At 37.5% G+C, this 27,601-nt stretch overlaps 1 protein-coding gene across 18 annotated transcripts in view; it reads right to left on the reverse strand.

The window, feature by feature from the left end:
* The window catches only part of trpm3 (transient receptor potential cation channel, subfamily M, member 3), a 151,266-nt gene that overhangs the window by 22,953 nt on the left and 100,712 nt on the right, over positions 1 to 27,601 (reverse strand). For 11 of the 18 annotated variants that reach the window (XR_004341297.1, XR_004341298.1, XM_032579398.1 and 8 more), the window contains exons 7-17: positions 25,951 to 26,125; positions 25,581 to 25,704; positions 17,899 to 17,971; positions 13,157 to 13,257; positions 12,755 to 12,889; positions 12,609 to 12,659; positions 7,758 to 7,793; positions 7,461 to 7,601; positions 3,749 to 3,778; positions 3,090 to 3,382; positions 1,337 to 1,565 (exon numbers count right to left, since the gene is read on the reverse strand). Coding sequence is in view for 16 of the 18 variants with exons in the window: in XM_032579398.1 (XP_032435289.1) it covers positions 1,337 to 1,565; positions 3,090 to 3,382; positions 3,749 to 3,778; positions 7,461 to 7,601; positions 7,758 to 7,793; positions 12,609 to 12,659; positions 12,755 to 12,889; positions 13,157 to 13,257; positions 17,899 to 17,971; positions 25,581 to 25,704; positions 25,951 to 26,125 (1,388 nt within the window). In the remaining 2 variants the exon portion in view is untranslated. The remainder of the gene's footprint in view (positions 1 to 1,336; positions 1,566 to 3,089; positions 3,383 to 3,748; positions 3,779 to 7,460; positions 7,602 to 7,757; positions 7,794 to 12,608; positions 12,660 to 12,754; positions 12,890 to 13,156; positions 13,258 to 17,898; positions 17,972 to 25,580; positions 25,705 to 25,950; positions 26,126 to 27,601) is intronic. The other 7 variants (XM_032579400.1, XM_032579397.1, XM_032579409.1 and 4 more) reach the window with 1 other exon arrangement.

Consider the following 27,601-nt stretch of genomic DNA (forward strand, 5'->3'; position numbering starts at 1 on the left):
GACATTGTTATTTTATCGTAAACACCCAGGGCCATAAAATCTTGTTTGTTCCACTTGTGGTTTCTCCTTTGTCTTTCTGCTCTGCTGAGTTTGTCTTGGCAGTGCACTCTCTCACTTCCTCCAGCAAACGACAACAAATATTTACTGAACTGCAAGGTCTGTCCTGCTCTCCAGCAAAAAGGCCAGCACACTAGTCTGTTCCATGGTCTCACTTCATTCACCATGTAAAGGAGTGTAACGCCACACTTCAGAAAATCCTGAGGCAAGTCTTCATTATAAATAGCTATGACCTTTCTTGTCTGAGCAGCTGCTGTGTCAACCTAACATCAAACATCTGGAGAACCCAGACAAGCAAATATCGCTCAAAATTCAGCCAATGCTGTTTGACGAAAAATTTGCTCTTGACTCAGCAGATCAGAATTCATGCAAGCTTTATTGGACTTTTTTTTTTTTTTAAATTAATGTCAAGTCATTCATAGCCTCTGACTTAAGAGACTTACACAAATTAAGAAATGACAAGAGCACTCAGACTGGTCACAACCCCAATATCTCTGTTTAACTGTTATCAACTGATTAGCATCTTTCTTTTGCCTGAGCAAAAGGCAAAAGAAATTTAAATCAGCTCTACCAAATTAATAACATGCAATTTAAACATTCCTATATTCACCTGTGATATATTTTAAAGCACAAAAAGAACAAAAAGCACCAGTCAAAAGTAAACTGGAGGATTAAGAAATGTGTGGTATTTTAAAAAGAGAAATGTTTGCCTCATTTTCTGTACTTGGAAGCAAAACCAGATGATTCATTGTTTTTTTTTTCCTAGTAGCTGTCACCCTTCTTTTTTGCATAGTATACTGCATAATCACCACATCATTGAATTGAATTTTTATGTAATATGTTTCACTTGTCATTAATTTAAACTCTAATATTGTTTAGGTAAACGATACTTTGGCTGTCTAACCTTTCTCCGAGAGAAATGTACAAACTGTAGATCAGGGGTGTCAAACTCCGGTCCTCGAGGGCCGGTGTCCTGCAACTTTTAGATGAGCCTCTGCTGCACCACACCTGAATAGAATAATTAGGTCATTAAGGCTCTGGAGAACTGATCTACACAAGAAGGAGGTAATTAAGCCATTTCATTCCACTGTTTTGTACCTGTGGCACATCTAAAAACTGCAGGGCAGCGGCCCTCGAGGACTGGAGTTTGACACCTGTGCTGTAGATCCTCCATATTTGCTGTACAATAATACCAGGCAGGCTATGCCAATTATTAAATGCTGTGAAGTTCACAAGTGATGCATCAGGGTGAACTAAATATCTGCACCTGTCATCCTACCTTCAGGCCTGAATTCTTGCGCATGCGGAGACGCCCCATCCACATGTCGGTCAGCAGCATCTGACTGCAGGTATGGGCGATGAAATCTCGATGTTTAGCTGCTACCGCAAGCTGCAGGCAGGTGGCGTTGCTCCAGTTTTTCAGCTCATATGTCAGTAGCTTCATTGCCATCTGCTCGTCCTGTTTATAGGACTGGTCTAGGAGCTCCACAGCTAGCTGGCCAAACTCTCTATGAAACGTTGTGGAAAACGTAAAAAGAGAAAATTATTTACTTTGTTGCAATATCAAAATTAAACCCACTAAGTAATACGCTGACATCACAGACATTACATTAGATATCAAAAGCCAAAGATGCTGGCTCAAGGTGGTAAGAAAGGCTTATTATAAACAATGAACAGTGTCCTGAATCAACATGGGCTGAAAGCTCTGTCAGTGAGGAGGAAGCAATTTTTACAAAAGAAACGTAAAAAACAAATGACAGTTTTCAAATGGATACAGGGACAAAGATCTTCATTATTTGAGTCATGTCCTGTAGTCTGAAACAATATCTAAGGTCATCAGACGGGAAGTTAAAGCTATTGGGCAAATGGGTCCTCTAACTGTACAATAGCCCGAAACATACAAGCGGTTAGTGGTTATCAAAGGTGTGTGTCTTTTTCGTTGTATATAAACTTCTACTGTATTTCTACTGTTTCTACTGTATAAATGACCAGCAATAGAAAACCACGACCCATTTTCTTATCGGCGGCCCTGAAGCTCTGGAACAGCCTGACATGACACATTGTAGTTGTCCGGACTGTTCCACTCTAAAAAGTGAGCGATTCTCAGTTAAACTGCTCTCCCTCTGCTCCCTCCCACATTATTTCACTGTATTTTCTATTATGTGCTTAGACATAAATGATTTGGTCACTTTAAAGCTTGCTATTCTGCACAATACATGAACAAAAGCAAATATTATAAAAAAATATTGAAAAATGTGCCTTAATACTTCTGTTGATTTACACGAGCACGAAGATGTTCACATTCTAAAACACATTGCTGCCACTTTGGGGCTTCGCCAAACTATTACTCCCAATGTCACATATGCACATGTAACACAGTTCTGCTGTGTTGCATGAACAGACGAGGGATTTTCTTTGAATATATTTTCCAAACAACTCACATGATGTGATCTTAAGTAACAGGTGAATACCGCAGCATTCTTTAAACAGGTTGTGTGAAACATCTTGAGAAGCGAGAAAGCGGTGCAGAAAGAAAAAGCCACATTTTCAAATGCATTGTAAGAAACGATCATCCCCTGCGTCTGTGCAAACTCATACACACACAAAGACCTTCAAAAACATCCCAAAATATGTGAACACATGGGAGATTAAAATTCTAAGCTTCCAGAAAGAAAAAAAAACTCTGTCTAGAAAAATAAATAAAATGATGCCAGCAGTAAGAAAATCAATAGTAACTGTGTAGTCAGTGGAGTTAGCTAATGTGAGGCTGAGCTGTGTTTGCAACTTAAACATTTTCCTTGATTTATAATATTTCCATAGTTTTTATCATCACTTGCATTACCTTAATTTGAGCGTATTTCTTTCAATAACACGATGCATGTACATGTCACATCCAATAGGAATCTAAAATGACTGCGGTGCAGTAGAGAAGGTATGAGTGCATCCATCTGTGTCAGTGTGACGGTGGCAGGGATTATTTACTAAATGCCAAACTCGATCCCTTCAAGTTCTTTCAAATTCATGTCACCCACCTGGAGTTGTGGTTGAGTTCTTGGGAGATGTCATCCACCATGTCATTCTCAGACGCTTCGTGTGCCATAGCCTTACACAGCTTACATGCAACCAGGGCCTTGGCCATAGCTTCCTCGCCATGCTGCCAAAAGAACAGCGCCATCTTCTGGCGCTTCATGAGTACAGCCCACACCATGAGCTCGTGGAAGGGGAAGGGGAAGTGGTTTATCTCGGGGTCATCCAAATCAATGTCCACCTCTTCCTCTCGCTTACGTGTTGTCTTCTGCCGGCCTCTCCGGATTGGCATGTCATCCTGATAGAATGAAGTCAAGAGTACAATTTTATACTTTTTCTTACATTAAGTTTAAGGTAGTGTGTTTTTTTACTTAGGTTTTTATAAGACTGTAAACTGAAAAGAATCTGCCAGGTTTTTTGACCGAAATATTGCAGCTGTCCCAGATGTTCCTATACAGATTCCATCCAATTCATTTTACAGTAAGCTAAGTTTTTTCTTTGAAAGCTTGTGGAGAACAAAACTCACATTGAGCTATTTAACTATTTTGTTGATGGGGCTGCAAAATAGCATTTTGCATATTTTACAAGTAGGAGTATTTGAAGGCAGCGTGAGAGAAAGAATAAAGAAATTAGTGGATTACAACCTTGAAAGAACAATACTCACCTCCATCCCCAGCAGCTTCAGTGCCTTGGGCTACAAAAGTGACAAAAGCACATTTAGAATAAATCCTGCTGATTGTATTTTCAGTGCAATAAGACTTAACTTATAAATTTAAATGGACTTCAATTTAAGAATTGTCTAAACCCATACCAAGAGATTGCATTTTAGGTTCATACTATTATATATTTGAGGAAATAACGTCCTGTTTTACATGCTTTACAGCAAAGTGCCTTTACAGTACAGAGTAACTGTCAAAAAGCGGGACATGTATGAATTATGCATTCATGAGCATGTAAAAATAGCTCATGTTTCATTTGGGAATTGCAATATCTATTTGGAAGCTTTGTTGTTACTTTACATGTACTTGTGTGATGGCACATTCAGTTCATCCAGCAAATCACGGTGAAACTAGAACCGACTCTCTCTATTATCTTTAATTCTTGTCCTGCTTCTTTGCTCCCATGGTATCTGCGCCTCTGTAACCACCTTACTATTTCCATCTTGTAGCATGACACGGTAGAATCCAAGCCTCTGAAATTTACAGTACAGTGACAAAGAAAAAAAAAACCCATCTAAAGTACTCCATTCATGTCTTGGGTCAGCAAATGGTGGGATTACAAAATGGCATGACAAAATTAGTATTAAAGTTCTGGATTTCAACAAATTAATGTTCATCATGGTGGTTCATAGAACACTTTTAAAAAACTACAGTGCCAAGCAGTTATTTCTATCTATTTATCCTTGTTCACATGTCATTACAGTAAACCACAAACTTCAACATAGTCTTTTTTGTTTCAGTGTTATAGACCACTGCACAGAAACGTAATAATGTGGAAGAAGGAGCATGCAAAAGCCTAATGTTCACAAATATGTATCTAAAAAGTGTGGTATCCATTTGTACTCAGCCCTGTTACTGTAAAAGCTCAAAATAAAAACTCAGAGCAACCAGCTGCTATCAGAAGTCAGCTAATTATTAAAGTATATCAATCCAAATATGAGCGCTATCTTTGGCTGAGCGAAGAGAGCAACAGTAACACTGTAGGAGCTGCAGCAACAGGTCAGATGGGAGAGTCTGTAGAGTAATGCAATCTTCAAATCTGACTGTTACAGGAGAGTGGCAAGAAGAAATACATTATTAATAAAAGGCTAGAAAATGGTAGTTTGAATCCTAACAGTGCACATCACCCTGAAGACTTTACTAAAACTAAAACTATGGGAATGTTAGAATTTCCCCAGATAATGTTTAGACCTTAATCCAATCGAGTTCTTTCACGCTCTCCATCCAGAGTGAGAAAGAGCTTGAGCTTTTTTTTTTTAAAGGAAACTAATTCAGTATCTACTTGTATGTAATTCATTCCAATTCCTCCTCCAAGCAACTGACTCAGGTGTGTTGAATACAAATGTAAGTCACACTATTCAGTTCACTATTCACACTATTTTTGTAATAAAGAATTTTGAAAATTGTACACGGCTTTTCATATTTTTTCACAATTATGCATTTCTCTCAGTTGACTTATCATATAAAATCCAAATAAATCTTACTGAATTTTGTGATTTGAATGTGTTGTTTTTTTTATCTGAAAGAGACTGTAGTTTCAAAATGACCCAGCTGGGCTCACAGTTGTTCTCTGCCATCAAAGTGTCTGAGGGGCACAATATTCACATTATGCCGAACCTCTTTAGGAAATTCACTTAGTGGAGCATTTCTATCCCCCTGGAAGACAAGTGTTCACTGTACGGCAAGGATAATCGTTCATATCAACTGTGTACATTATTTATTCACACTGAAGCTTCCCTACTGCAGGGAGAAGCAGACTGAGACCCTGTGGGCAGAAGGAGTAACAGAACAACTGTGTCCCACTCACTGAGGAGGTCACGGGTTCAGGCCTGTACAGTTTTCTTAATGTACATCTGCTCACTCAGCTGTCTGATGGTGTCACTCCTGTCTCTGTGGAAAAGTGCATATGCTGTTTGCAATGCTGAACTTTCAAGTGTGCAATCATGTATGTAAAAAGCAGTTTGTGTCTAACAAATCTATTGTAATGTCAAGCATCTGTCAATGGACAGTTTCTTCAGCTGAAGATGACTGCAACTCACTTTTCCATTCATTCAAACATGAATTATTTATCAATAAGGCATAAACCAAGAGGTCATATGTTGTGATATGTGCATCACATTTCTAATGCCTGGCTGCAATTACAAATGAATTTTAGATCTATAATGCAAATGTTTTGTTGTAAAAAAGCAGCTGTACATTTTGCTTTGTGACTGTAGCTCCTGCCATCTGGGTCCAAACAATACATACATTTTCAAAGTCACCTTAATCTGTTTATTTTGCAATAAATTGCCTGTATTTGCTGAGTGTTCTCCAGAACTCAATATAAACTGAACCGAATATGCTCAAAAATATATACTCATTTGAGTCCACTGTTAAACAACAAATAACAGTTTGAGACACACCTGAGCATAGTCCTGTTTGAACTACACCTGAGGCAATAATGAAATTGTTGAAGCAGAATGAGCAACACAACACCATGTAACGAGCAGTGTGTGTGTGTGACGTAAAACAGGCAAGCCCTAAACGTGAGTGTGATTTTAATGATCCCTTCCTCCACTTGGCTGTAGAGATTATGTTCTGAGAGCCGTGATAAAGTGCTTATTTTCTCTGATTTATGATAGTACTTGATAAAGAGACATCACTATGAATGGCTGATTTATGACTTCACGTGTATAATAACCATTTCTTTTTCTTTGGTGGACTGTGTCTCTGATTTACAAAAGCACCCTGTGATTTTTCCACTCACAAAATCACAGAGGACTTTTTGCACCCATCTATTTCACAAAAGGAGATTTGCATCTCAAATTCTCCCGTCAAGCAAATATCTTCTCATTTAGTCTGCCTACACTTGCTATGAGCCGGCATGCACAGATTTAAAGTACAGGTGCCCATATTCCTCTGTACTCCTGTAAATTAGTGGAAGAATAAGGAACGTACAATTGCTCAGTACTGCTTAACGAACGCAATTAATTTCAAACATTTGCTTTAATACATTTACGAAATAATAATAAAAAATAGAGTTAAGAAATTAACTTGCTGCACTGTTGGTTTTACTAAAAGAAAGAAAACATTTCAATATTTTTTTTCTTTCTTTTAAGTAAGTGACATTGTAAGTTATGTATCCTATTGACTTTTAGTGCATAAAGTCATGTTGCTATTTAAAAGAAAATATAAAAATTTTATATAAAAATTTCCAATTCATAGCATCTCTTATTCAGTGGTTAAATGTTGTATTTTCATTTTTCTTTAACAGGGGGTTATCCCTCAGTCTGGGACAAATAATCTAAAAAAAATCAAAAATTTTCAATTTTGTGGAGTTTAAATGTTATTTTTTCATTTATTTGGCTGCAACTTTTTTTTGTATCATGACACTACGCATAAGTCGTGTTTTTCCTATCCATTCTCATGTTCAAATATTTAAAATCTACCCACTCATGCTAATAAACTACTTGCATCAGCAAATTAAAATGTTCTCTTCAGAGGACCCTCTGTGTTTTGAAGTTAATTAATAAAATATCATTTCATGCATGTTGCACTTGTAGGGAAAATTTGATCTTGAGACTAATCAAACTGATATGGTCCACTTCCATTAATGACACTAGTGCTGCAGCTGATGAACCAGTTGGATGCTAATGAGGGTAAAAATCAATTACATACCCTTTTGGGCCCAAAGAGGTTATGGTATAGTGTTCTGAATCTCTTCCTGGTGTAGTTGCATCGATACGCCCCACCCATGAGGTATTCAATGACCAGTCCAATGTCGATGAGGCTGATGCGGTAGTCCGGCGGCAGGTTTCCCTACAAACCAGAGAGTGTTAACAACCAACACCAAATGATTAACAAAGGTAGGGAAACCAGTGGGCAGAATTGAACCACTGTCATACACACTCACAAACACAAAATCCATGTCAAATTGTTTGTGGCTACAAAGGAAAACGTGATCATCGGATTCACCTTGAAGTAGATCCAACTGAACCCTGGATATTCTCGCTTGGAAAGAACACACAATGTCAGTGAGTAAACCGCACGATAAGCAAGAGCAGCGGAAATGAGGGACACAGAAACTCAGGCAGGATCTCTCTTCCAGTCTTTAGAAAACATCTGAGTCTCAACAAGACTTTGCCTCCATTTAGCCACCATTTTGAAGGTCTGATTCGGTTTGAACGTCAATTTCAGCCTAAAGATTCTCAGAATGTGACTCTCACGGCACACAAGATGTGAAAAACTTTGGAGCTATTTGACTTATAGGGCAATCTGAGGGCAATCCCAATAAAAATAGACCCAAATTAGTTTTCATAATTTTATTCAGAAGAGTAATGAGATCTTCTATGAGGTTAAATATTGTGTTGTAGGAAAGTAAAGGGCACTGCGACTCATTAGCCTGGAAGAGAGTTGCAGTAGGAGCATGGAGCTATATGCGGCTATTAAAGCTTGAGGGGAGAGTTAATATTGAAACAGAAGTCCATTCATGTGAATTATGTCGATACTCTTTGCTCCTCATCATGCCATCAACCTCAGCCTTAGACCCTGCACTTATTACCCTGGCCCCCACTGCTCCTTCAAGACACACCACTTGTCTGACATGTTTAAAATCAACTGTGATGCCACCGCTGCCCCTCTGCTTCTGGAATAGGGCTGAGAGAGATCCAAGAAATCTTCTCACTTGAACTCTTTCATTTCTAATGTCCTAAATATGTGAAGTAAAAACACTAACACTAACGTAATCAATTACAAATTTATTGATGGAACTAATTCAAGTGTTGCTTTTATAGACTTTCATGAAACAACAACAAATGGGGCACCTAACATTTTGTCAGCTGTTTGAGTTAATTACCCACAAATCATCTTCGGTACAGAATCACTCAGTGAGCATCTATTTGACCAAAAGAAAAAATTCTGACATATTGTTTTAAGCTTTATGACTGCTAGCAACCTCCACTGCTATTTTACTTGCATGTGACTAATATGTTTTCAATTTATTAAATTTAATTTAAGTCTCAGAAGTCTAATCTGACATTTTCAAAAGCGTAAACTTTAGAAAATGTATAATTACTGTGATTGTATGTATTCAGAAGAGAATGAACTTATGTGGCTACATAATAATCACTAATGAGACAGTTACCTGAACCCCTAACCAAAAAAGAAAGCTAACCAACGCATTTCTGGATTTTACACTTAACATGTTGAAATTGACCAGATCATCATGGAAACTTTTTGCCTTTTTAAGCATCGACAAAATGACAGTGTTTAAATCATATTTGACAGTATATATTTATCAGCATAAAGATGATACATGTGTGATATTGTTTCTGTTTCCCCCTAAAGTATCTTAAACACATAAAAATAATGTAAATTTTTTGAAGTTTTTTTTTTTTATCAAGCACAGGAATGACCAACTCTACTTCCAATTCTCCCATTGCATAATATGGGTTGTTGTCATGGATAGCAACTCAGTGAAAAAGCAGCAGAAGTTCAAATAAATACTATAAATGTCTTCTTTAATAAAGACATTTTTTATTAAAATAGAGTACGCAGTGAGCCAAATTCAGTTGAATAGACAAAAAAAACCAAAACGAGGACAGTGCATTGGCATCGTTTCCATGAATACGTCTCTCTCTATATGTGACTGAAACATGATTGAAACTGATCTGGGCGAACCATGCCATGCATGTTCTCATTGAATATGCTAAATTCAGGTGGGACACATGAAGGAAAAGAGCATATAAGCTAAATAAAGACTAGGACAGGGCAATAGTAAACAACTACAAAAAAAATAATAACCAGAAGGTATTTGGATAGACCAAAGAAAAGTGAAAGAGATTTTTGAACAGTACTGCATGAGAGCCTCGGTTCTGGGACCAAACCTTTGTGTATGTTGGAAGCTAATTTTATTTGGCATTCTCTTTAACTATTCTTAATCTTGACTCAGACTTTTTAAAATTGAACAGCTGAATCTTTTTGCTTCTTAGTTCTCGTGAACAATTCGTCTGTCCTCTGATTGTTTTGGTTTAACTTGCCTTTGTCAGTGGTTATCTAGCCTCAGTAAATATTGGCTCTGATTTTCTGTTACTCTTTCTACTGCTGAGATTTCCTTCATGAAAATAAGCCCACATCCACTTCAGAAACCCGCATGCCTGCTGCCTCACAGTTTTCTACTCAGTTTTAACCTGAAACTTGCACTTTGAAAAATATACATCTTCTGTTAGTACAGAGACGCAATCCTCTGAGAATAATGAGGAATAAAAGAGAACAGCAATGACACAGAGACCTCACCTGAGGGTAGTATTTAAATCTAATTAGGAACATACTTAAAGCACAGTGACACACACACAAACACCCAGCTACACCGTTGAAAGTACACACACATTTTCAGGAAAACTATGCCTTGCCCTACAGGTCTGCATGATGAGAATAAAACATAACTGTATTAGTAATGTGGTCTCTTTTTTTTTTTTACTCAGAAACATCAGCTCAGAGCTCTGCTTCAGACATTGTTTATCTCATAGACATTGTTTATCTCAAATAAGCCCAAAGCAAGTTAATTGCTGAACATTTCTAAATAGAATACGTGGCGTTGCTGTCTCCTGAATGTACAACAAAATTAAAACAGATAATTTTGTTCATGGAGATTTTCCTAAATGTGAAATAAAGTCTCTCTTTTTTGTGTCAATGCAAAAAATAAAGGAAAACACATTGAATCATTTTTACTTTTTGAGAATCTGTGCAAAATTTTATTCAAGAAATTAACTCTCAACTTAATTTAAGATGTTTTAATTCATATCAAACTGATTCAACTGCTTTTAATAAAACATAAACCGTATCTACTGAGTTACTCTTGATCAGCACTCGGATCATAACCATTTTTTTCCCCACTGTCTGAAATTAAATTAGACTGCAAATTTCCTGTTTCAGGTCAGAAAGGATTACTAAAATTACTTGTTTGCTAAATTCCACTCCAACTTAGATGTTTGCATACATTTGCTTATTGAAGTTGTTTTTTCATACTTTTCTTGGGTCATATGTTTTAGGTTTCTTTCCACAAGCTTTTTACAACATCTTAAAATAGCCATTTTGAGATGTTGCTTCAATATTTTCACATACTATTTCTTCATCAGGCCATGTATCATGTAAAGTCTGCCAGACCCTCCAGCAGTAAAACAGTTAAACATCATGATGCTGCCACATCAAAAATCACAGTTGGAATGGTGTTTTCAGGCTTCGAAGCTTCCCATTTCCCCCAAAGGTAACTGTGGCCATTATGACTATAAACACCAAAATTTTTGTATCATCAGTCCACAGGGCATGTATCCAAAAATGTGAGTCTTTCTCTTTTACAAGAGCATTTACAAACCAAAATCTGGCTTTTATATGTTACATTAGGATTAATGGCTTGTTTCTTGCTGAGGCCTTTCAGCTCACGCTGGTAAAATCTTTTAAGTATTATAATACATTTGAAAGCCTCTTTTTACAGTTGTTCTTGTTTTGGTGTGTGCATTTACCAGCAAATCACATTTCTCTGTGAGACAGACAACCTGTCTTCTCTGAGCGGCAACATAGACATACTGTTCAGTTCAGGCTGCCCAGATGTGCCTACAATTAGTTGGTCTTAAGTCTAGAAAGCCATAAAATAATTATCAGGACCTTCCCAAATTATAGAGAGCTGTTTCATTCAAATATAAACAAATAAATACTGTAAAGTTAAAAAAAATATTTGATGAAATTCATATATGCACTCATGAAATCAAAAAAGAAGAAATATTCAGACACTAATTACTTTAATAGGGAGCTTATTGTTACAGATTTCAGCAGTTTCTCCCAAATAGTCTTGTTGTCAGACATTTTAAATCATTTCAATAAATTCAGAAAAATCTGAAATCTTGTAAAAATGTTAACAAAAAAAAACTGCCAGCATTTCCTTTTTAAAAAAATTTTTGCAGCTAGTTGTGTTTTTTTATTCTGGCCTGAAAACATGTAAAGTATCTTTAATTTCTTTTAAAAATAATTTTGTTTAAAAAATAGAATTATTATAAAGTATAAATAATACACCATACTGAAATAAACAAATAAATACAACTGAAATGTAAAAAAAAAAAGAATATATATATATATTTGTTTTATCTCATGAGGACATTTATTCATTTGATAAAGTATGGATAACTGATTTATTAATCGCAGTACTTATTCATTTAGTAATGATAATTTTTAATTTTATTATTCATTTGTTGATTTAATTAATTTTGAATGAAACGCCTCTGCATACCAAATAGTTTGAAAACACACTCCTACAGTATGCAATCTTCAAACTTTGAAGAAATAGAAATAAATTTAAAAGAAATCTGTCTCATCTTAGCATTTAACATAAAGCGATATTTAACACAAATCTGACTGACCTATAATAGAAAACATTGAATCCAATATCAGTGACAAAATAAAGATGTGTCTTTTGTATACAGAGTGTGTGTAAAGTGTTTCTTTTCTCTACGTCCGCCTTAGCTCCTGTGGATTTAGCAATATGTGATACTTGTGCTGTTTATTCACGAGGATTGGAAAACGTGCAAAGCTCTACACAGCCAAGGCAGTGCACAAAACCAGCTGAAAGAGAAAAGCTGGCCTCTATGGATGGTAACAGCAGCTAGATCTACCAAATGTATTCAAACACAAACATAGACATATACAACATATATACACACACACACCACAAAAAAGCAGCTGAACCTCTGTAGTCAAACATGTCCAGTGAACAATATTAGCATCCAGTGAGCCTGAGCAGCTACAGAGCTACTGAAACGGCAGTGACAGGCGTACCTTTTTGACATCTCTGACAAGGTGGTACAGGGTGTTTGATGGTCCGTGTCGCTGTTAGAAAACAGAGAAAAAGTTGCTATGGCAAGAATTTGTAACAAAAAAAAAAAACTGTGGTGACACTATGTCATTTGTTCCTATTATCATACCGTGTTATACAGCTCCTCCAGTCTGGAAAGCGTGAGAAAGCGGTGCATGCTGACACCATTTTCAATCAGCAGCTTAACAAAGTCCACTCTGTCCAAAACCAAGGCATCCAGCATCGCCTGTTCCAGGGAACCCACCTACAGAGAGTGAAGAACCAAAAAAATCATCTGGTATGACATGATAACTGCATAAAGTGGCTTGTTTTTTATCCTTTAAGTAAGTCATAGTGATCTTTTTTTGTTGTTTTGTGATTTAAGTAAAGAATATTAAAAATAAAAGCAGAAAAAGTTTTCATTTAAATAATGTACGGTTAGTAACTTAAAAACTTTAACAGCAATATGAGTGAAAATTATTTGGAAGCACTGAGCACAGCTGAAGATTTTCATGCATTTATTGCTTCTTACAGGCCACTGCTGTCCATAAATGAAGATCTGACTTCGTGCAATGTCCACTCTGTTCCACGCAAGAGCCAAACTCAGCTGGTCTGGGGCTGAAGCATTGGCACCTGGTGTAGGAAACAACGGTATGGTCATAAGAATTTATCCTGATAAGGAAACAGATTGAGGAAAGAAACATATTGTGTAAGTTATATTGATATACGTATGTAGTCATATCCAAATTTTCCCATATTAACAATAAACCCCAAATGTTACATTTATATAATATTTCATAGGGTGTAATGAGATTATCGGCTGTAATGTTGAGTTACAATACTACAGCTGTTTATCTGCAATCAGATAAATACTGATAACAGTATTTATCAGTCTGTTTATTTCGCTGCTGTGGTCTTGCTAAAGTAAATGGACTGTGTTTGAGAAATCATCTCCAATACAAATATGAATCATACTATTATGAGCAGGTGGAAAATATCCTGATTTAGGTAGATGTCAAAGGTCACTAATGTCTGTTTTTGACATATCATCTCATCCAGAGATACTATGAATCTATTTGGCTGCTTCTTTGATCAATGCCCTCTCATCTGGCCTGTCTGTCTAAGTGGCTTGCAGTTATGCTCTTTATTTTCAAATGATGGTTTGCACAGTGTTTTTAAAAACTTTTAAAAGTTAGGACATTGGTTTATAACCCTACTTTAAATTTCTCCTAAACCTCATCACCTATTGATGTCTCTTGTGAATATGATGTTGTTTGTTCACTAGCAGATTTCACAGGCGTCTATGCTGAGGTTAGATAACACACAAATGGATAAGTATTAATTAGATGACTTCTGAAGACAGTTGGCTGAACTGGATTGAGAGTAAAGGGGGCTGAATAAAGGCCCACTTTTAACTTTTCATATGTTCATTCATAAATCCTTTTTTTTAACATGAAAATCTTGTAATATTTTCCTGGCATCTTACAATTATAAATTTAAATAAATAATATGTAAATAAATATATAGAAGCTGAAAAAAATCCATGGGAATGCTTTTGCAAGGCTTTGGGGGAATAAGGGCTCAGAATAACATAGTGAAAATGTCGCTGCTTCACTGTGTTTCTGACTCACTTAAGTCTCCATTAACCAAAACCACAATTTGGTGTTCTTGTTAAAACGTATGACCTCACAGCAAGGAAATCTAAGAAAACCACTGTAACGCAACTATGGGTGATTTTTAATGAGCACACCAACATTATCACTTCACACAGCGCTTTCCCTGTGGCTTAAATGTCTGAGCAGAATTACTGGAGCTTACTGGTACAAGTTCAGACAGAGTCCCACTAATAAGACGCAACACCTACTAATAAGCGCTTTAGCGAAGAAATGTCTATGTTAAAAACCAGTGTGACTGTGCTGCTTTATCAGCACAGTCACACTCTCATTGTGCCTCCCTTGGGATTCTGAGCTGCAGTGAATTAACTTTACGCACTCAGTCCTCAGGATGCAAGCCAAACAGTCAGCCATCAATCACACCTTTAAGTTACACAGTGAGTCCTTCCAACTCTTCTCTTTTCCCACTTCCCTTAATCACTCAATCTCTTACACACATGAGGACGCACTCAAATCATTTCTCTTACTTTTGGTCTGTTCTCTCCTCAAGTCATGTGTCTGACTCTGTTCTGTTTAGCTGAGCTGCAGGCAGCAGCTTACTACCCCAGCAAACAAATCTAATCCAGTGTTTTAGAAAGCGCTCATGCAAGATGTGAGGGATTTCATTTTACACCTCCAATTGACTCCAGTGCAGCAGAACACGGCTTGCATGTTAATTTTCTGTCTGTCACAGTGTTGACCATTAAAGTTTGTGTTTTCTAAGCTCTTCTCTTATCTTTAAGTTTCCCAATTTATTTCATATAATTTTCCTTTCTTTTCTCTGTCTTTGATCCTCCTTTGCTTGTTCATCTGAATTCCATCCCTGCCACAATTCGCACGAGAGAAAATAAAAAAAGGGATGAAAAGGAGAACAAAAATGAGGGTTAGATCAACAGATAATATGAAAAGAATGTGAGTGGAATAAAAGCATATGTAAACTAAAGGAACAAGAGCGAATAAATCTGGGATGAGCTTAAAAACAGGGAGCGAAAAACGGGATGAAAAATCATGCACCATCAACACTGCACATAAATTATTTAAAACACATTCCTCTTTTACACTTTTCTTCTACAAACTGTAAGTTTGTGTCTTCCTCCTCTGTGGGCTGAAGTGCTTTCCTGAAGTGCAGTTCCTGAGATAATCAATCATTTGCACTGAATTGCTAAGCAGCCTCACAGGACCTGCTGCTCCTCTGTACCCATGCATACGTTTGTTCAGTCTGTATTTATGTGCACAAATGTGAGCGTGAAAAGGAATGAGCCGTTGTCCCAGAGGAAACCAGAGAAACCATGGTCAATACAAGCTACTGAGCAACAATCAGAAGTATGGATTCCTCAGTGGTGTGTGTGTGCATGGGTGTGGGCGTGCGTGTGTGTGTCCCTGGGAAATGTGTGGGAACACAGAGCAGTACAGGTTTAGTTGAACTGTGCACACTTTTATCAACTTTATTTCCAGTAGTAAATAATTTGTTAAAGTGTGTAGAATTTATTTAAACTGCCAGTTAATGTTTTATCTTCCTGAACATCTCTGGATGCAAAAGAAAAGGCCAAGTGCTCAAACTAGATTATGCACGCTACCTTGTTTGGGTAAAATGACTGGAGCAGACAATCTTGGCTAGATCCTGTTCAGTAGAAATGAGTTTTTTATATTTTCTCATACATTTCTATGCAACCAGTCCAAGATGATTTTCTACTGTGAGTGGACTTCAATAGTCACTCTGATTATTCCTGTCTGTGGTAAATTAGGATTACAGTATTTTTGTTTTCAAAATTTCAGAATAATTTCAGAGATATTTTTATTGTTTCCTTCAAATAGAGATATATGTAAATATACTATATTAGTATGCCTCTCAACAAGTTAAAAAAAAGCTCAAATGAAAACATCATGGCTTTTATAAAGACTTCTGACAGCTTAACTTACAAAAGTGAAGATAACTAAAGGCAAACATGTGAATATATTTAAAAGCAAAATATGCTTTCTTGAATGGAATTGTGGGAAAATAAAAAGATATCAGTCAAGACATCAGGAAGATAAATGTGGACCTTCACAAGTCTGTTTAACTCTTACATACAATTCCCAGATGTTTGGAAAGAAAACATAAAAAGCTAGATCACAGAAAGGTCTCTGTTGCACATCCTGTGGTCTGACTCAACTAAAATTAAAGTGTTTAGCCATATGCTCATCATTACCTTTGGAGGAAACAGTGGAACTCCAAGAACACTATCCCTACTGTGTCATACAGGGATGGGGGCATTATGTGTGTGTTCTGCTGCAGGAGATAATGGTGTAAAGTCATGAAGGGGAAACAGTGAGCCCATCAGTAATAGTGGTCTTGCTCTGAGGTGATCCTTTTTGGATTTCTTCCAAAGTATCTCCAGACCGCAAAAATGTAATTTTCAAACAAAAACAGAAAACGAATGCATTCTTCAGAAGAGACTTTTGCAACTTGCGGCCATGTCTTCCCATAATCATTTATCTCAATGACCAGCTAATATCACAATAACTGATGATTTTACAGGAGTCATTATTTTTTTTATCTCACACTAAAACCATAGAAAATTTAATTCACTACTAGCTTCCCTCCATTCTGGTTGCTAAAAGACTCCTAAAGCTGAAGATGCTGCACATCAGTAGATACATCATAAGATGCTTACTTTTATTCCACATACATGAGGTGTTCCAGTCTGTGAGTTATGTTAATTTTTTCTGGACAGTTTTTTTTATATTGTCCTTTGCTTTCCACATTAAGCCAGGACTTTTTTTTAAGTCAGTGATCACATCTGGTCTCTATTTAATCGCTCCCTCTGTATATTTTCAGTTTTTTAACCTCACCCTCTCTTTGGTCCAGTTTTGTGATTGCTTCTCGTTATGTGTAGATTTTATTCTTGTTGGCATCCTTGGTTTTGTTGCTCAAAAGTGTTTTAGTTTTTTATAAATATACCACAACAAATTTTCAATTACAGTCCATTTTTTCTAAACATTTTTTTAAAAATCTTAGCATGAACAGGTCACAGTTACGCGAGGGTCACAGTATGTCAGAAAGCGTTTTTTTGTACTTTAAATTTACAGTTTTGGTATATCTATTGGTAGTGCAACAATCCAATTCCATTAAAGTAAATAGTATGTGGTCACACCACTTTGGATTGCATGCCATCATTATCAACACAAATCCCATTACCTGCACTAAAAAGATGCATTTTAAATGTTTTGACATCTCTTCCAATAACAAATTTGCTTGTTTCACAGTTCAATTTAACAGGTTACAGGTGTAAAAGGGTTCAAAGACTATTTATGTTGGTTTCATTTTCACATCTCAAAATCTTGGCATTTTACCAAGGGTGTTTAAGCTTTTATATCAAATGAATTTTTGACTTTAACCACATCCTGAGAAGGCCAGAAGCTTTCTTTCCAAATAAAGCTCCACCTTGGGAATAAAAGGCTTTTGAGAAAATGCCTCTTCATAAATCTGGAGTGCAATTAGAACGCTTCTGAAAAAGAAAAAAAATTGCTAGGATGAAAAATTTATTGCTCAAAAACCTCCAAATATCTACAGTGATTGGGGGACATAGTGTAATTGAAGACACTCAAGCTCCAGCACACACACTTACATGCCCTGACCTACCTTTGAGCAATGCAGTGAGGATGGCAAGGTCAATGTCCTGATGACCCTCAGAGCCCATCCGGAAAACTGTTATCTGAGAGAAAATGAGAAAGACAGACAGGAATGAATACAAGTAAATGTCTGTTTTCCACACCAGCAGAAGTGCCAATAAGTGTCTTTCCTCTTGAACCATCCTATTGTTGCTTTGGCAAGTGCATGAAGGCTTACAGCACAAAGAAAATTCAATCACAATAAGGAAGCCAGTGGAGTGCTTTCCTTTGCTGTATTAAACTCTTTCACTAAAAACACTGCTTCTGATGGAGAGAAGAGGAAAGAAGAGAGAAGAGAATTGATTGGGTGTACTGCACAAAACACCGGTCTCTTGTACTGTCTCCAGTCTCCACGGCAAAAAGACATCACAAAGCTGAAATCCAGTCGATTCGATGAGAGGAGGGCATGAGGGGATTTGAGATGAAGGAATCTAAGAAGCTGAAAGAAAAGCGTGAAAAAAATTGGGTATCAAATGAATGGGAACTCCTGCTTCTGTCCGGCACCATAAACCATTCTTCTTTATTTGGTGTGTGTGCGTGCTTGTGTGTGTGCTGTTTCAGGGATTTTTGGAAAAAAAAATATTTTCCTCATCATGTACTCGAAAGCTTCACTTAGCTGGATGATCCACTGATGCTGTGAAGTCACCTGCGAGGGGAAGCTGAGGAATTCCCCAGTTTTTCAGGGCTTTTGAAGTCACAGTTGTTTGTTACAGTGCTGAGCTGCAACACACATGCAGGCGCACGCATGCATGTGTGGGCACATGATCCTATATATGAATGTGTGAAAGGCACCTTGGGGAAGCTTTGTATGGAAGAATATGTGTGTTCTGAATACCTAATGAGCTATTCCTCTAATCCCTACATCCATCCATCTCCTCCCACCTCCATGCCTGCAGCCCCCGGCCCCGCCCCCTTTCCTGAATAGCTTCATTTTGTGGAGCTTCAGGAATCTGCAGGCTCTGCGTCTGCGATGGTTCCTTCCCTTTGGGAGATGCTGCAGTGTTGTGGGTTAAGTCTGTACACACGAAGCAGCAGTCGTCTCATTTATCATTTGTATGCCATGTGTATGCTGAAGGGATGTTGCTTTGTTTTCTGAAGGAATAGTGACATTTTGGCACCATAAAACCCAGGTGGTAGAATATGAGTGAGTTTTCATATGCATGTGTGTGTCTATACACACAATACAGCATCTCTTTGCTTGAAGTTCAGCAGAGATTAGTCTGACATATTTAAGCATAGGTCTTCCCAGTCAGTTTCAGTGTTCATGTGAATGGTGTTGCCTTCTATGCTGCTGCTTTAGTTTCACAACACACTGCAGTTCTCTTTTTACACTATAGACATTGATACAAAAAAATAAATCTTTGGGTGTGAACAAGTGGCAACATGTTCATGAGAAGAGTCCAGATTAAGCATGTGTGGTTTGACCAGTAGGGTATAAGCCTTAGCATTTTTAGGAATGTTTATGTAACTTTTGCGGTACATACACAAGGGTGAAAAAGCATTTGCCCCCTGTGGGATGATTCAGATGCACCATGCTCATTGCAGTTCTCATTTGAAACAGTAGATGCCACTTCAGAAAAAAATATACAACTTTAACAACACAAGTTGAACTCGTAGGTCATGTTTTACTGCATGTTTTACTTCTTCTCCCTGGGTCAACCCACCTGGCTCAAATGATGGATCTTTAGCAGGCCTCTGCAAAAACACTGAAATGCTGAGGAGGTTGTTACTACCACCAGGGAGAGAACAAAAACATGCAGGACAGAGGCCATTGAGGACCAACTTTGGACACCCCAGTCATAGGTGTTACTGTTAGGTGTTACTTTGAAGTGTACGGTTAACATTTTACAGTGAATGGTGACATTGGGGGATATTCAGGTGTGCTTATGTAGAATCACCACTGCAAAAGAAATAGTCTTAGTGAGTAAACCCTTCTGCTTTTTCTGCTTCTTGAGCATCACTTTAACTGAATGCAAGAAGTTAGAAAAATAGGGATGTGGAGGATCAAGCAAAGTGACAGAGTCCACCCACTCTTTATTGGCTGTCCATCTGTACTGTGGTTTTGTCACCAGACTTCCTTTCAAAGTAAAACGAAAAAACTGAATATAAATTTGATATTTTAAAACCTAGGATTTGCACAGAACACCTCCCACCCCTGACAGAGGCGGCATCCTTGTTTTTGGTGTTTGACGTCGTGAGGTCAACAAGGATGAGCATAAAATCCTCATTAGAATGCCACTTTGTGTCTGTTTTATCTGTCCTGACACATAGTGACTTTTAAAGGTTAAACCATGTGCATATATCTTTGTAATATTCTTTTGAGATCAGGGGAACAAAAAAAGACAGTTTCAGGGGGATGTGGTTGCTAGCTTACTCTTAATTTTAAGGGGATTTTTGTTCTTCAATAAGTTTTCATTAATAAAGATTTCTGTTCCGGCTATTTGCCCATTGTTCCCTGTTGTTTTTATGATAGGGAGTTTCCCTACACACGTTTCCTAAAACACACACGCACACTGGCAGGGTATTATTGGTTGCCTTCAGGACTAGAATTTAATATTGTGCAGTAGAAGAACAATAATTACAGAAGATGTTCAAATTTGGGTCTATTTTTAGCTCCCATATATGCCTCTAAACAGACACCTCTATTCCCTTTTATTCCTCCAACCATCTGTTGCAGACACTCATCTCACAGCTCCTCCCACGCAACCTTACTATTGGACCATCCAGTCCTTTGCCTTTTTTCTGTCTTCGTCGTCACTGTTCAGTTTATGTAATTACACCCTCAAGGTGACTCTTCGGGTACGGTCTACCTGTTATCACAGGGGAAGTGCAGCATATCCTCTGTGACATTGCAATTGAGCTGCTTTAATCTCGACAGTCCCCCAGAGACTCGCCAATGAAGGGGCGCAAAATGTAAACAGACAGATTTTCTTTTTGTTGTTCTCCGTTTCGTCCAAGACACAGGTGTTGAATAGCAGTTATTGCAAACAAGCAGGTTTACAGATGTGGTGGACAAGAAAAGGTTGCTTTTGTGTTGAACCTGCATGCTTTTCACGTCCACACTGTAATTTCAGTTAAAAACAAACATAGAGAGATACAGTTATTGAAAATGTTCAATAGGATGTGGAAGATGAAGTGAGAAGAAGAAAAAAGGAGGTTTGTTTTATGCAAAAGAGGTAAAAGAAGGATGAAGCTTTGACTTTGGACTGGAAAGAACGGTGCAATCCTTCTCGTTGTGGCGCAGCTTTGAAGGAAGATTTCTGCATCTTCAGCATTGGTAATGTACAAACTTTAAACATGCTGCACAGATTGAACTTCACACGTCAGTGGATCAAGCTCATTATAAAACATTTATCTTCATTTGATAGCCAAAGAGCCTACTGATCTTGCCACACATTCACAGACAACTAATGGCCAACACTACATGAGCAAGAACACTTTTCCAGAACACTGAGCTCTCCAAATCCTTTCGTGGACAATACTTGAAGAAGGTCAACTCCCACAAATCTCTGGCACTGCATTCATGTTGAGAACATAAGTGTAAAACATTCAAAACTACTTGTCTATTTGTTATGGGGAAAACGCTAAACTGTCAAGATTTTTTCTACTGCACAGTAAACAGAGGGATGCTCCCCTGCCAATAATGAACTGTTCTCTCCTTGCATCTCTGTTTGTGTCTTTATCTCTGCACTGTAGCTCTTTTTTTTTCACTTCTTCTCCCTCCCCCAGCTCGCAGTCCATTTAAATCACTCCTACTTTCCTTAATGTTCCTCGAACTCCTTCCTAGTTTCTCTTGTCAGGAAGGTTGAGGAACACCGTGGGCTGGAGAGTTCTCTTCAATATTTAATCCAAATTAAACATATAAGGATGATTCTATGTTAAATTATTTATAGCGCACTCTGAGATGCCAACATGGCCATCTTGTACTCTCCACCCCCCACCACTCATAGGCAGGGGAGCGGGTGAAAAGAGGCGTCAATAGTCCAATAATTGGACAAAAAAATTGGCTTCCTACATTTTTGGCAGCAGCAGTTGACTGGTAATGCTAAAAGGAGCCCAGTCTTACAGTCCTGTTTATTCTACCTTTTGCAATGAGGATGGAAATGAAATGTGCCTATGCAGAAACATAATTTTTCTTTAGCAATCATCAAAATAGAAAAAAAGGAAAGCGTTTCACAATTACATTTCCTGTGGAGGTTTTTCTCATCACTGATAGGATGTGTAGTTATTTTCCCATGTCACTTCTTAAACAATGTAACAATGTATTTATTTGCTACTGGAAATCTGCCAAATTAAAACCTTATTGGTTGTGCAAGTAATAATGAATATCTGGAGCTGCAAAGAGCAATTTGAAGCAAATTCGCTGGAGGGGACAATACATCCTGTCTTCCCTCGGAGCCCCTTGGGATCCTCAAACCGAACTGGAGGTTGTTGCTGGAGAGAGGGATGTCTAGGGTTACCTGCTTGACCCTTTGTCTCCCTGACCCAACCTCAGATAAGTGGATGACAATGGATGGATGGACGGACGGGCGGACAGATGGATGAATGGAATTTGTGCCTATGTTTTACAAAAAAATGAATAGCCTGAAATTTTAAAAATCTAACAGATAAAAAGGACAAAGCTGTTTTCAAATATATCAGGTGAAAACATGATATATTTTGAAATGTAGTACATATACAACCTCCAACTAGGACACTCTTGTCTACATATCTGCTGTATCCTCTACATGACTTTGACAATGGCTTTCATAACAAGCACAACAAACAGAAATCTGCTGTTCTAAACTAGTAATTGTTCTACAGATGGATTTTCCCACATGAACTCTTTTCATTCCAGATGATAGATTGAACTCATGTCCATGACATGTTCTAGGTTGGAGACGTTGTACCTAATTCTGCTTTTAACTTTTCCACCATGTGATGCCTGAACCCTTCACAAGTGTTCTTTGGTCTTCACAATGCCGCTCACTAAGAATGTCCTCTGACGCCTTCAGAAAACAGCTAATCGTTTTGTTAGATTGAAACCGTAAATCAATTAAACTTTATAGAGGACCTTTTACATAGTCAAATGTAACTAGAACTGCTTTATGGAGTTTTATAAACAGAAGAGCAGACCTTTAACTACTAGACACACAATGAGATAATCAAAATGAGTAAATCAAATAAATAGACAAATAAAACAAAATTATCACAATCAACAATAAAAAGTGAAAAATTCATTAATTATAGAGGAAGAGGAGATGTGGAATGGTAGATTAGCGAGGAAACATGGGTCATATATTTAGATTTTATAAAAAAACTTAAAATAATGTAATAAAATTGACCAAAAACACTCAAGCAAATATCGTGCATATTTAATATTATTGATAAATGATAAAATGTAACAAAAATTAACAAAAATATCAAAACACGTGGCAGTACTTGCTTTGATCATTGATAACTTAAAGAGCGACTAATTAATAAACTATAAATAGATAATATAAAAGTTGCTAAAGTTAAAATACATGGTGAATTATGCAAGATAACAAACTGATTCAAACATCAACTAAAAGCCAGACCTCTAAAGGCATTTGGCAGCGTGGGATTTTATTTAGGGGTGAAAGAGAAATAGACATTCACTTGAAAAATATCTGAAAAGCCATTTATCATTTTCCTGGAACTTTACAGGTGTAGCCTATGCTGCTTTGTCGGTCCTTTTGTATCGGACCATCACACAAAATTCTAATAAAATTACAATAAGATGAAGTTTGAGGTTCTAATGAGACAAACTGAGAAAAGTTTGTGGTGTATATACTTTTTAAATAGTTAAACTACTAATTCAAAGCACATTTTTCACAAGATAAAGTATCCAACTCTTTGCAATACTGTCTGCTGACTTTTCGCACGCCAATAAAACACACACATGCGTTTTCTTTTTCAATATTAGTTTGCACTGTAGCTGTTTTTGTTGCTACCTGACATTTAGTGCTCATTTTCAATATGATAGTGGTAACACTCTTGTTAGTTCAGAGACAGGCAGTATCGGACTATCTGAACTTCACAGCTGTGACTGGCGAATGATTCACGCTCTACTGTTCTGCTGCTCTTGTACATGTCGTTCAGAGGCTCTGTCAGTGTGAGCATCAGTCACTTGTTGGAATCCCACAGAGGGTGAAATCAGTCCATTTACATGCTGCACAGCTATGACCAATTCAGGGCAACACAGGAAAGACTGTCTGTGAAAACGTATGTGTGCCTATTTCATATGCCTTGTCTCTGACCTTGTAGGATAGTACTATTCTAAAAGTAGAAGCACAAAAGGGAAATGATGACTTAAAATGAATAACAGTGAAGGTTATTACTTTAATGCCTTTTTAAATGCATGCCTTGTGGTTTTAGTGGCTCTACAGGACTCCTGCTATGCAATTTTGCAAAAAGTTAGATTTTAAGAAAATGCTAAGGTATGTGTATTTGCAATTTATTAACAGGAAAATGACAAAATCATTCGGGAAGTCCCTGAGCTAGCAGATATTTCCTCTTTTTCCAAAGACTTGGCTTAAACCTGCAAAGGCAAAAAAGCAGCAAATAGGCTGATATTGCTGCAGAGTGAAGACACAGTAAATGCTGCAGGCATTTTATGTACCATAAGAAAAACATCACGTTATTATCTGTGCAAGAACAATGGTGCATGTGGGTGTGTTAGAAAAATATACAGTACCGCAGTGTGCTGGTTCAGCAGTAGCACCCAAACACAAAACACAATTATGTTTCAGGTGCTTTACAGGAGATAATGTTGATTCTGAACTCTTTTGGTGGAGAGTTGCTCATGTGAGCAGTGAAAGGAATGAAGGACTTCATCCATATCACAGGAAGGCCAAACATGTTTCTTCTTACGATTTCTTGTGATCAACATAATGAAACCCCAACAACACCACTTAAACATGGAAACAAAAGGAGATCACATCAAATATCTTATGAATCAACAAAATAAATGTTTTCTTTTGCAAACTTAAAAGTTTGCAGCTTCTAAGCATAACGTTTTTAGAAGTATTCATTTAAAGTTGATGAAGTTTTATTGTGTTTTTCTTTTTCTCATTGAATTAAAACAAAAGCTGACCATAGTACAATCTAAAACATGCCAGACACCAACCCTGTTTGGATCTGAGTTGCCTGCACCTGGTATAATATATATCGTAAGTAGATGAGCGACATGACCACACACAGTGTATAACATGACCTGTGTTTTGAGGTAAACAGTGCCAAAGGGATACAAGGTACAGGGCAGCTTGTCTCAAATGTCATCTGAATGCATTTGCATCTGCTTAACATACTTAAAGGACAAAGTAATATCTGTTATAATCCAAGTTTTACGATAAGAAAGCTTAATTTGTGCGGCTTACTTTGTCACGCGATGCTACATTTATCCAGCAAACACTACGGTGTCTAGGTGATCAGGGACGATGCCGTTTGCAGGTTAATGATGTGCGTGATGGCCTGATGTGTGTCAGACTTTGTGTTTTATTATTCCATTTAAGCACAGCCCGTTTAACTGGTTTAACTGCATCTGCAGGCATGAATATGTATATGCTGAGGTGCTGTAATTGTGTCTGTAATGAGTTGGGTTTTGCATGTAGCCACATATAAAGAGCCCAAGTGGAAAGGAAAATGACTAACCAGTTCCTTTTTCTTCATGCACTCCATGAGGATGATGAACAGATGTTGGGCCTGTGTGCGGCTGTATGTGAAGGTCTTCTGGATGGTCACCAGCAGCTGGTCTCTAAGAGACTCATTAATTATGCTGTAAAGAGAGGAAGGAGTAGGAGAAGAGGAAAAATGTGAAAGAACAAAGTCAAATCGATAGCTTGAGGAAAACAAGAATATTAAATTTAATTGTTGCTAAATAAAACCAAGGTTGACTGGGACTCTCGGGTCCAAGGTGAGATGTTAAACAAACTAAATATAGGAAGCTGTTGTAGCTGTGGTAGGTGAATTTCTAACTATTTGTTCTTATATTACTGTAATATGTGCAAATGTGAGTGCATACCCTCCCTCCTCTGAGTATTTGTGTCCAAAGGCCAAGATGTCTGAGGCTCTCCCGCTGCCATCACACACCACCACAGGGACTGGCGGAGTGTCCCTGAGGTACTCCAGCACAATGGAGATCACATTAGGGCCTCCCTCCACGATAAGAGCCACCACTGGTACGCCCTGGCCGATCCCTGCACAGGAGAGGCGAGAGGTGAGGAGTAATTTTAGGAAAGGAAGAACAGACAGAAACGCATATGGGGGAATACGAAGATAAAAATAGAAAGATGTCACTACTTCTGCCAGACTGAACCAAGTTTTAGAAAAACCTAATAATTTATGAGCAACACGATTAAAAAAACAATCATTTATTCTATCAAAACACTTTCTCATTATAGTAGAAAGTTTTTCAGAAACACTTTGTCGTATTCTTCCATAAAGAGTCATATATGTAATAACAATAATACACATTTTTGTTGTATTAGCAATATTTTTAATAGAAAATACTCACAGACACTGGTCACACTTGGAACTATTGTCCAAGTGTGAACAGTCCGAGTGTAATGTCCAAGTGTCCAGTTGGATCATGTTGGAAAGCACTAAATGCAGCTGTGAACTGAGAGAACTCAGATCCCCTTTGGAACCATTTTTTCTTCTGCATTAGTTTAGCAGTCTGAACACATTCCATCCTGAGACAGTGAAGGGCCATCCACTGAAATAACACGACTTCCCTCAAGCAGCAGAGTTGTTACCTGAATGTCTCCCAGCTAAAAGCATTCTATAAACCCTGTTGTTTTTTTTGTCATTTCCAGCACATAACCATAACACGAGCTGTAACTTGGTTTACATCCTTACTTACTTAATGAGGTGGTGCAGTGTCATAAAGGTGTGCTGAAAGCTGACAGGTCCTGGCAGCAGTAGGATCTTACTATGCTGTGTGAGATCACTCATTATTTATTCTCCTTCACTTTCCTCTGATGAGTTTTAACTACAACATTAAAACTCATCACGTGTTTTGGAGCAAATACCTCCCCAAATATGCATATACTGTATAAAGTGAATCATAACTTTCCTGATCTCTGTTTAACCACCTCTGAATGTACGATATAATATCCGCTCAGAAGGCTAGAAATGTTTCATTGGAACATCTCAAATAATACTTTTTTAAGATAAATTAAAACAGGCTTGAATCCGTAAGTACACGTCAAAGCTTTACATAGCTGAAAATAATGTTTCAAGGGCACAGAAAATAATCAATTCATGAGTTAAATTAAAACTTAGTGCATTAAAAACATTTAAAATTTAGATATAAAGGGTTTTGCTGAAAGCTGTTCCTAACTTTAACCTCCTGTCTGTAGTTGAATTGTCATTACCCCAGTGAAAGTCCCAAAAGGCATGCAAACAATTAGGTGTATTTCTGTCACTCCCTTCAAGGGACTCAGTGGGTTCACTTCTTCAGGCCATATCCCCAACATCTTGCTCCTTCCATTTTCTTATAAAATTTTCCCCTCCACATCCATCCACATTTGACTCCACTCTACCCCTTTCTGCTTCACATGTGCTTGTGTTTTATGTTGCTGGTTTGTCTCTTCTAATTCAAAAGCCATGTAACTGCCTCATCTTTCCTTTATGCACTCTCGTCCTCGTCTGCATAATTCACAGAAGAGAGG

The sequence above is a fragment of the Xiphophorus hellerii genome, chromosome 12, assembly GCF_003331165.1.
Source record: "Xiphophorus hellerii strain 12219 chromosome 12, Xiphophorus_hellerii-4.1, whole genome shotgun sequence".
NCBI classification, from domain to species: domain Eukaryota; kingdom Metazoa; phylum Chordata; class Actinopteri; order Cyprinodontiformes; family Poeciliidae; genus Xiphophorus; species Xiphophorus hellerii.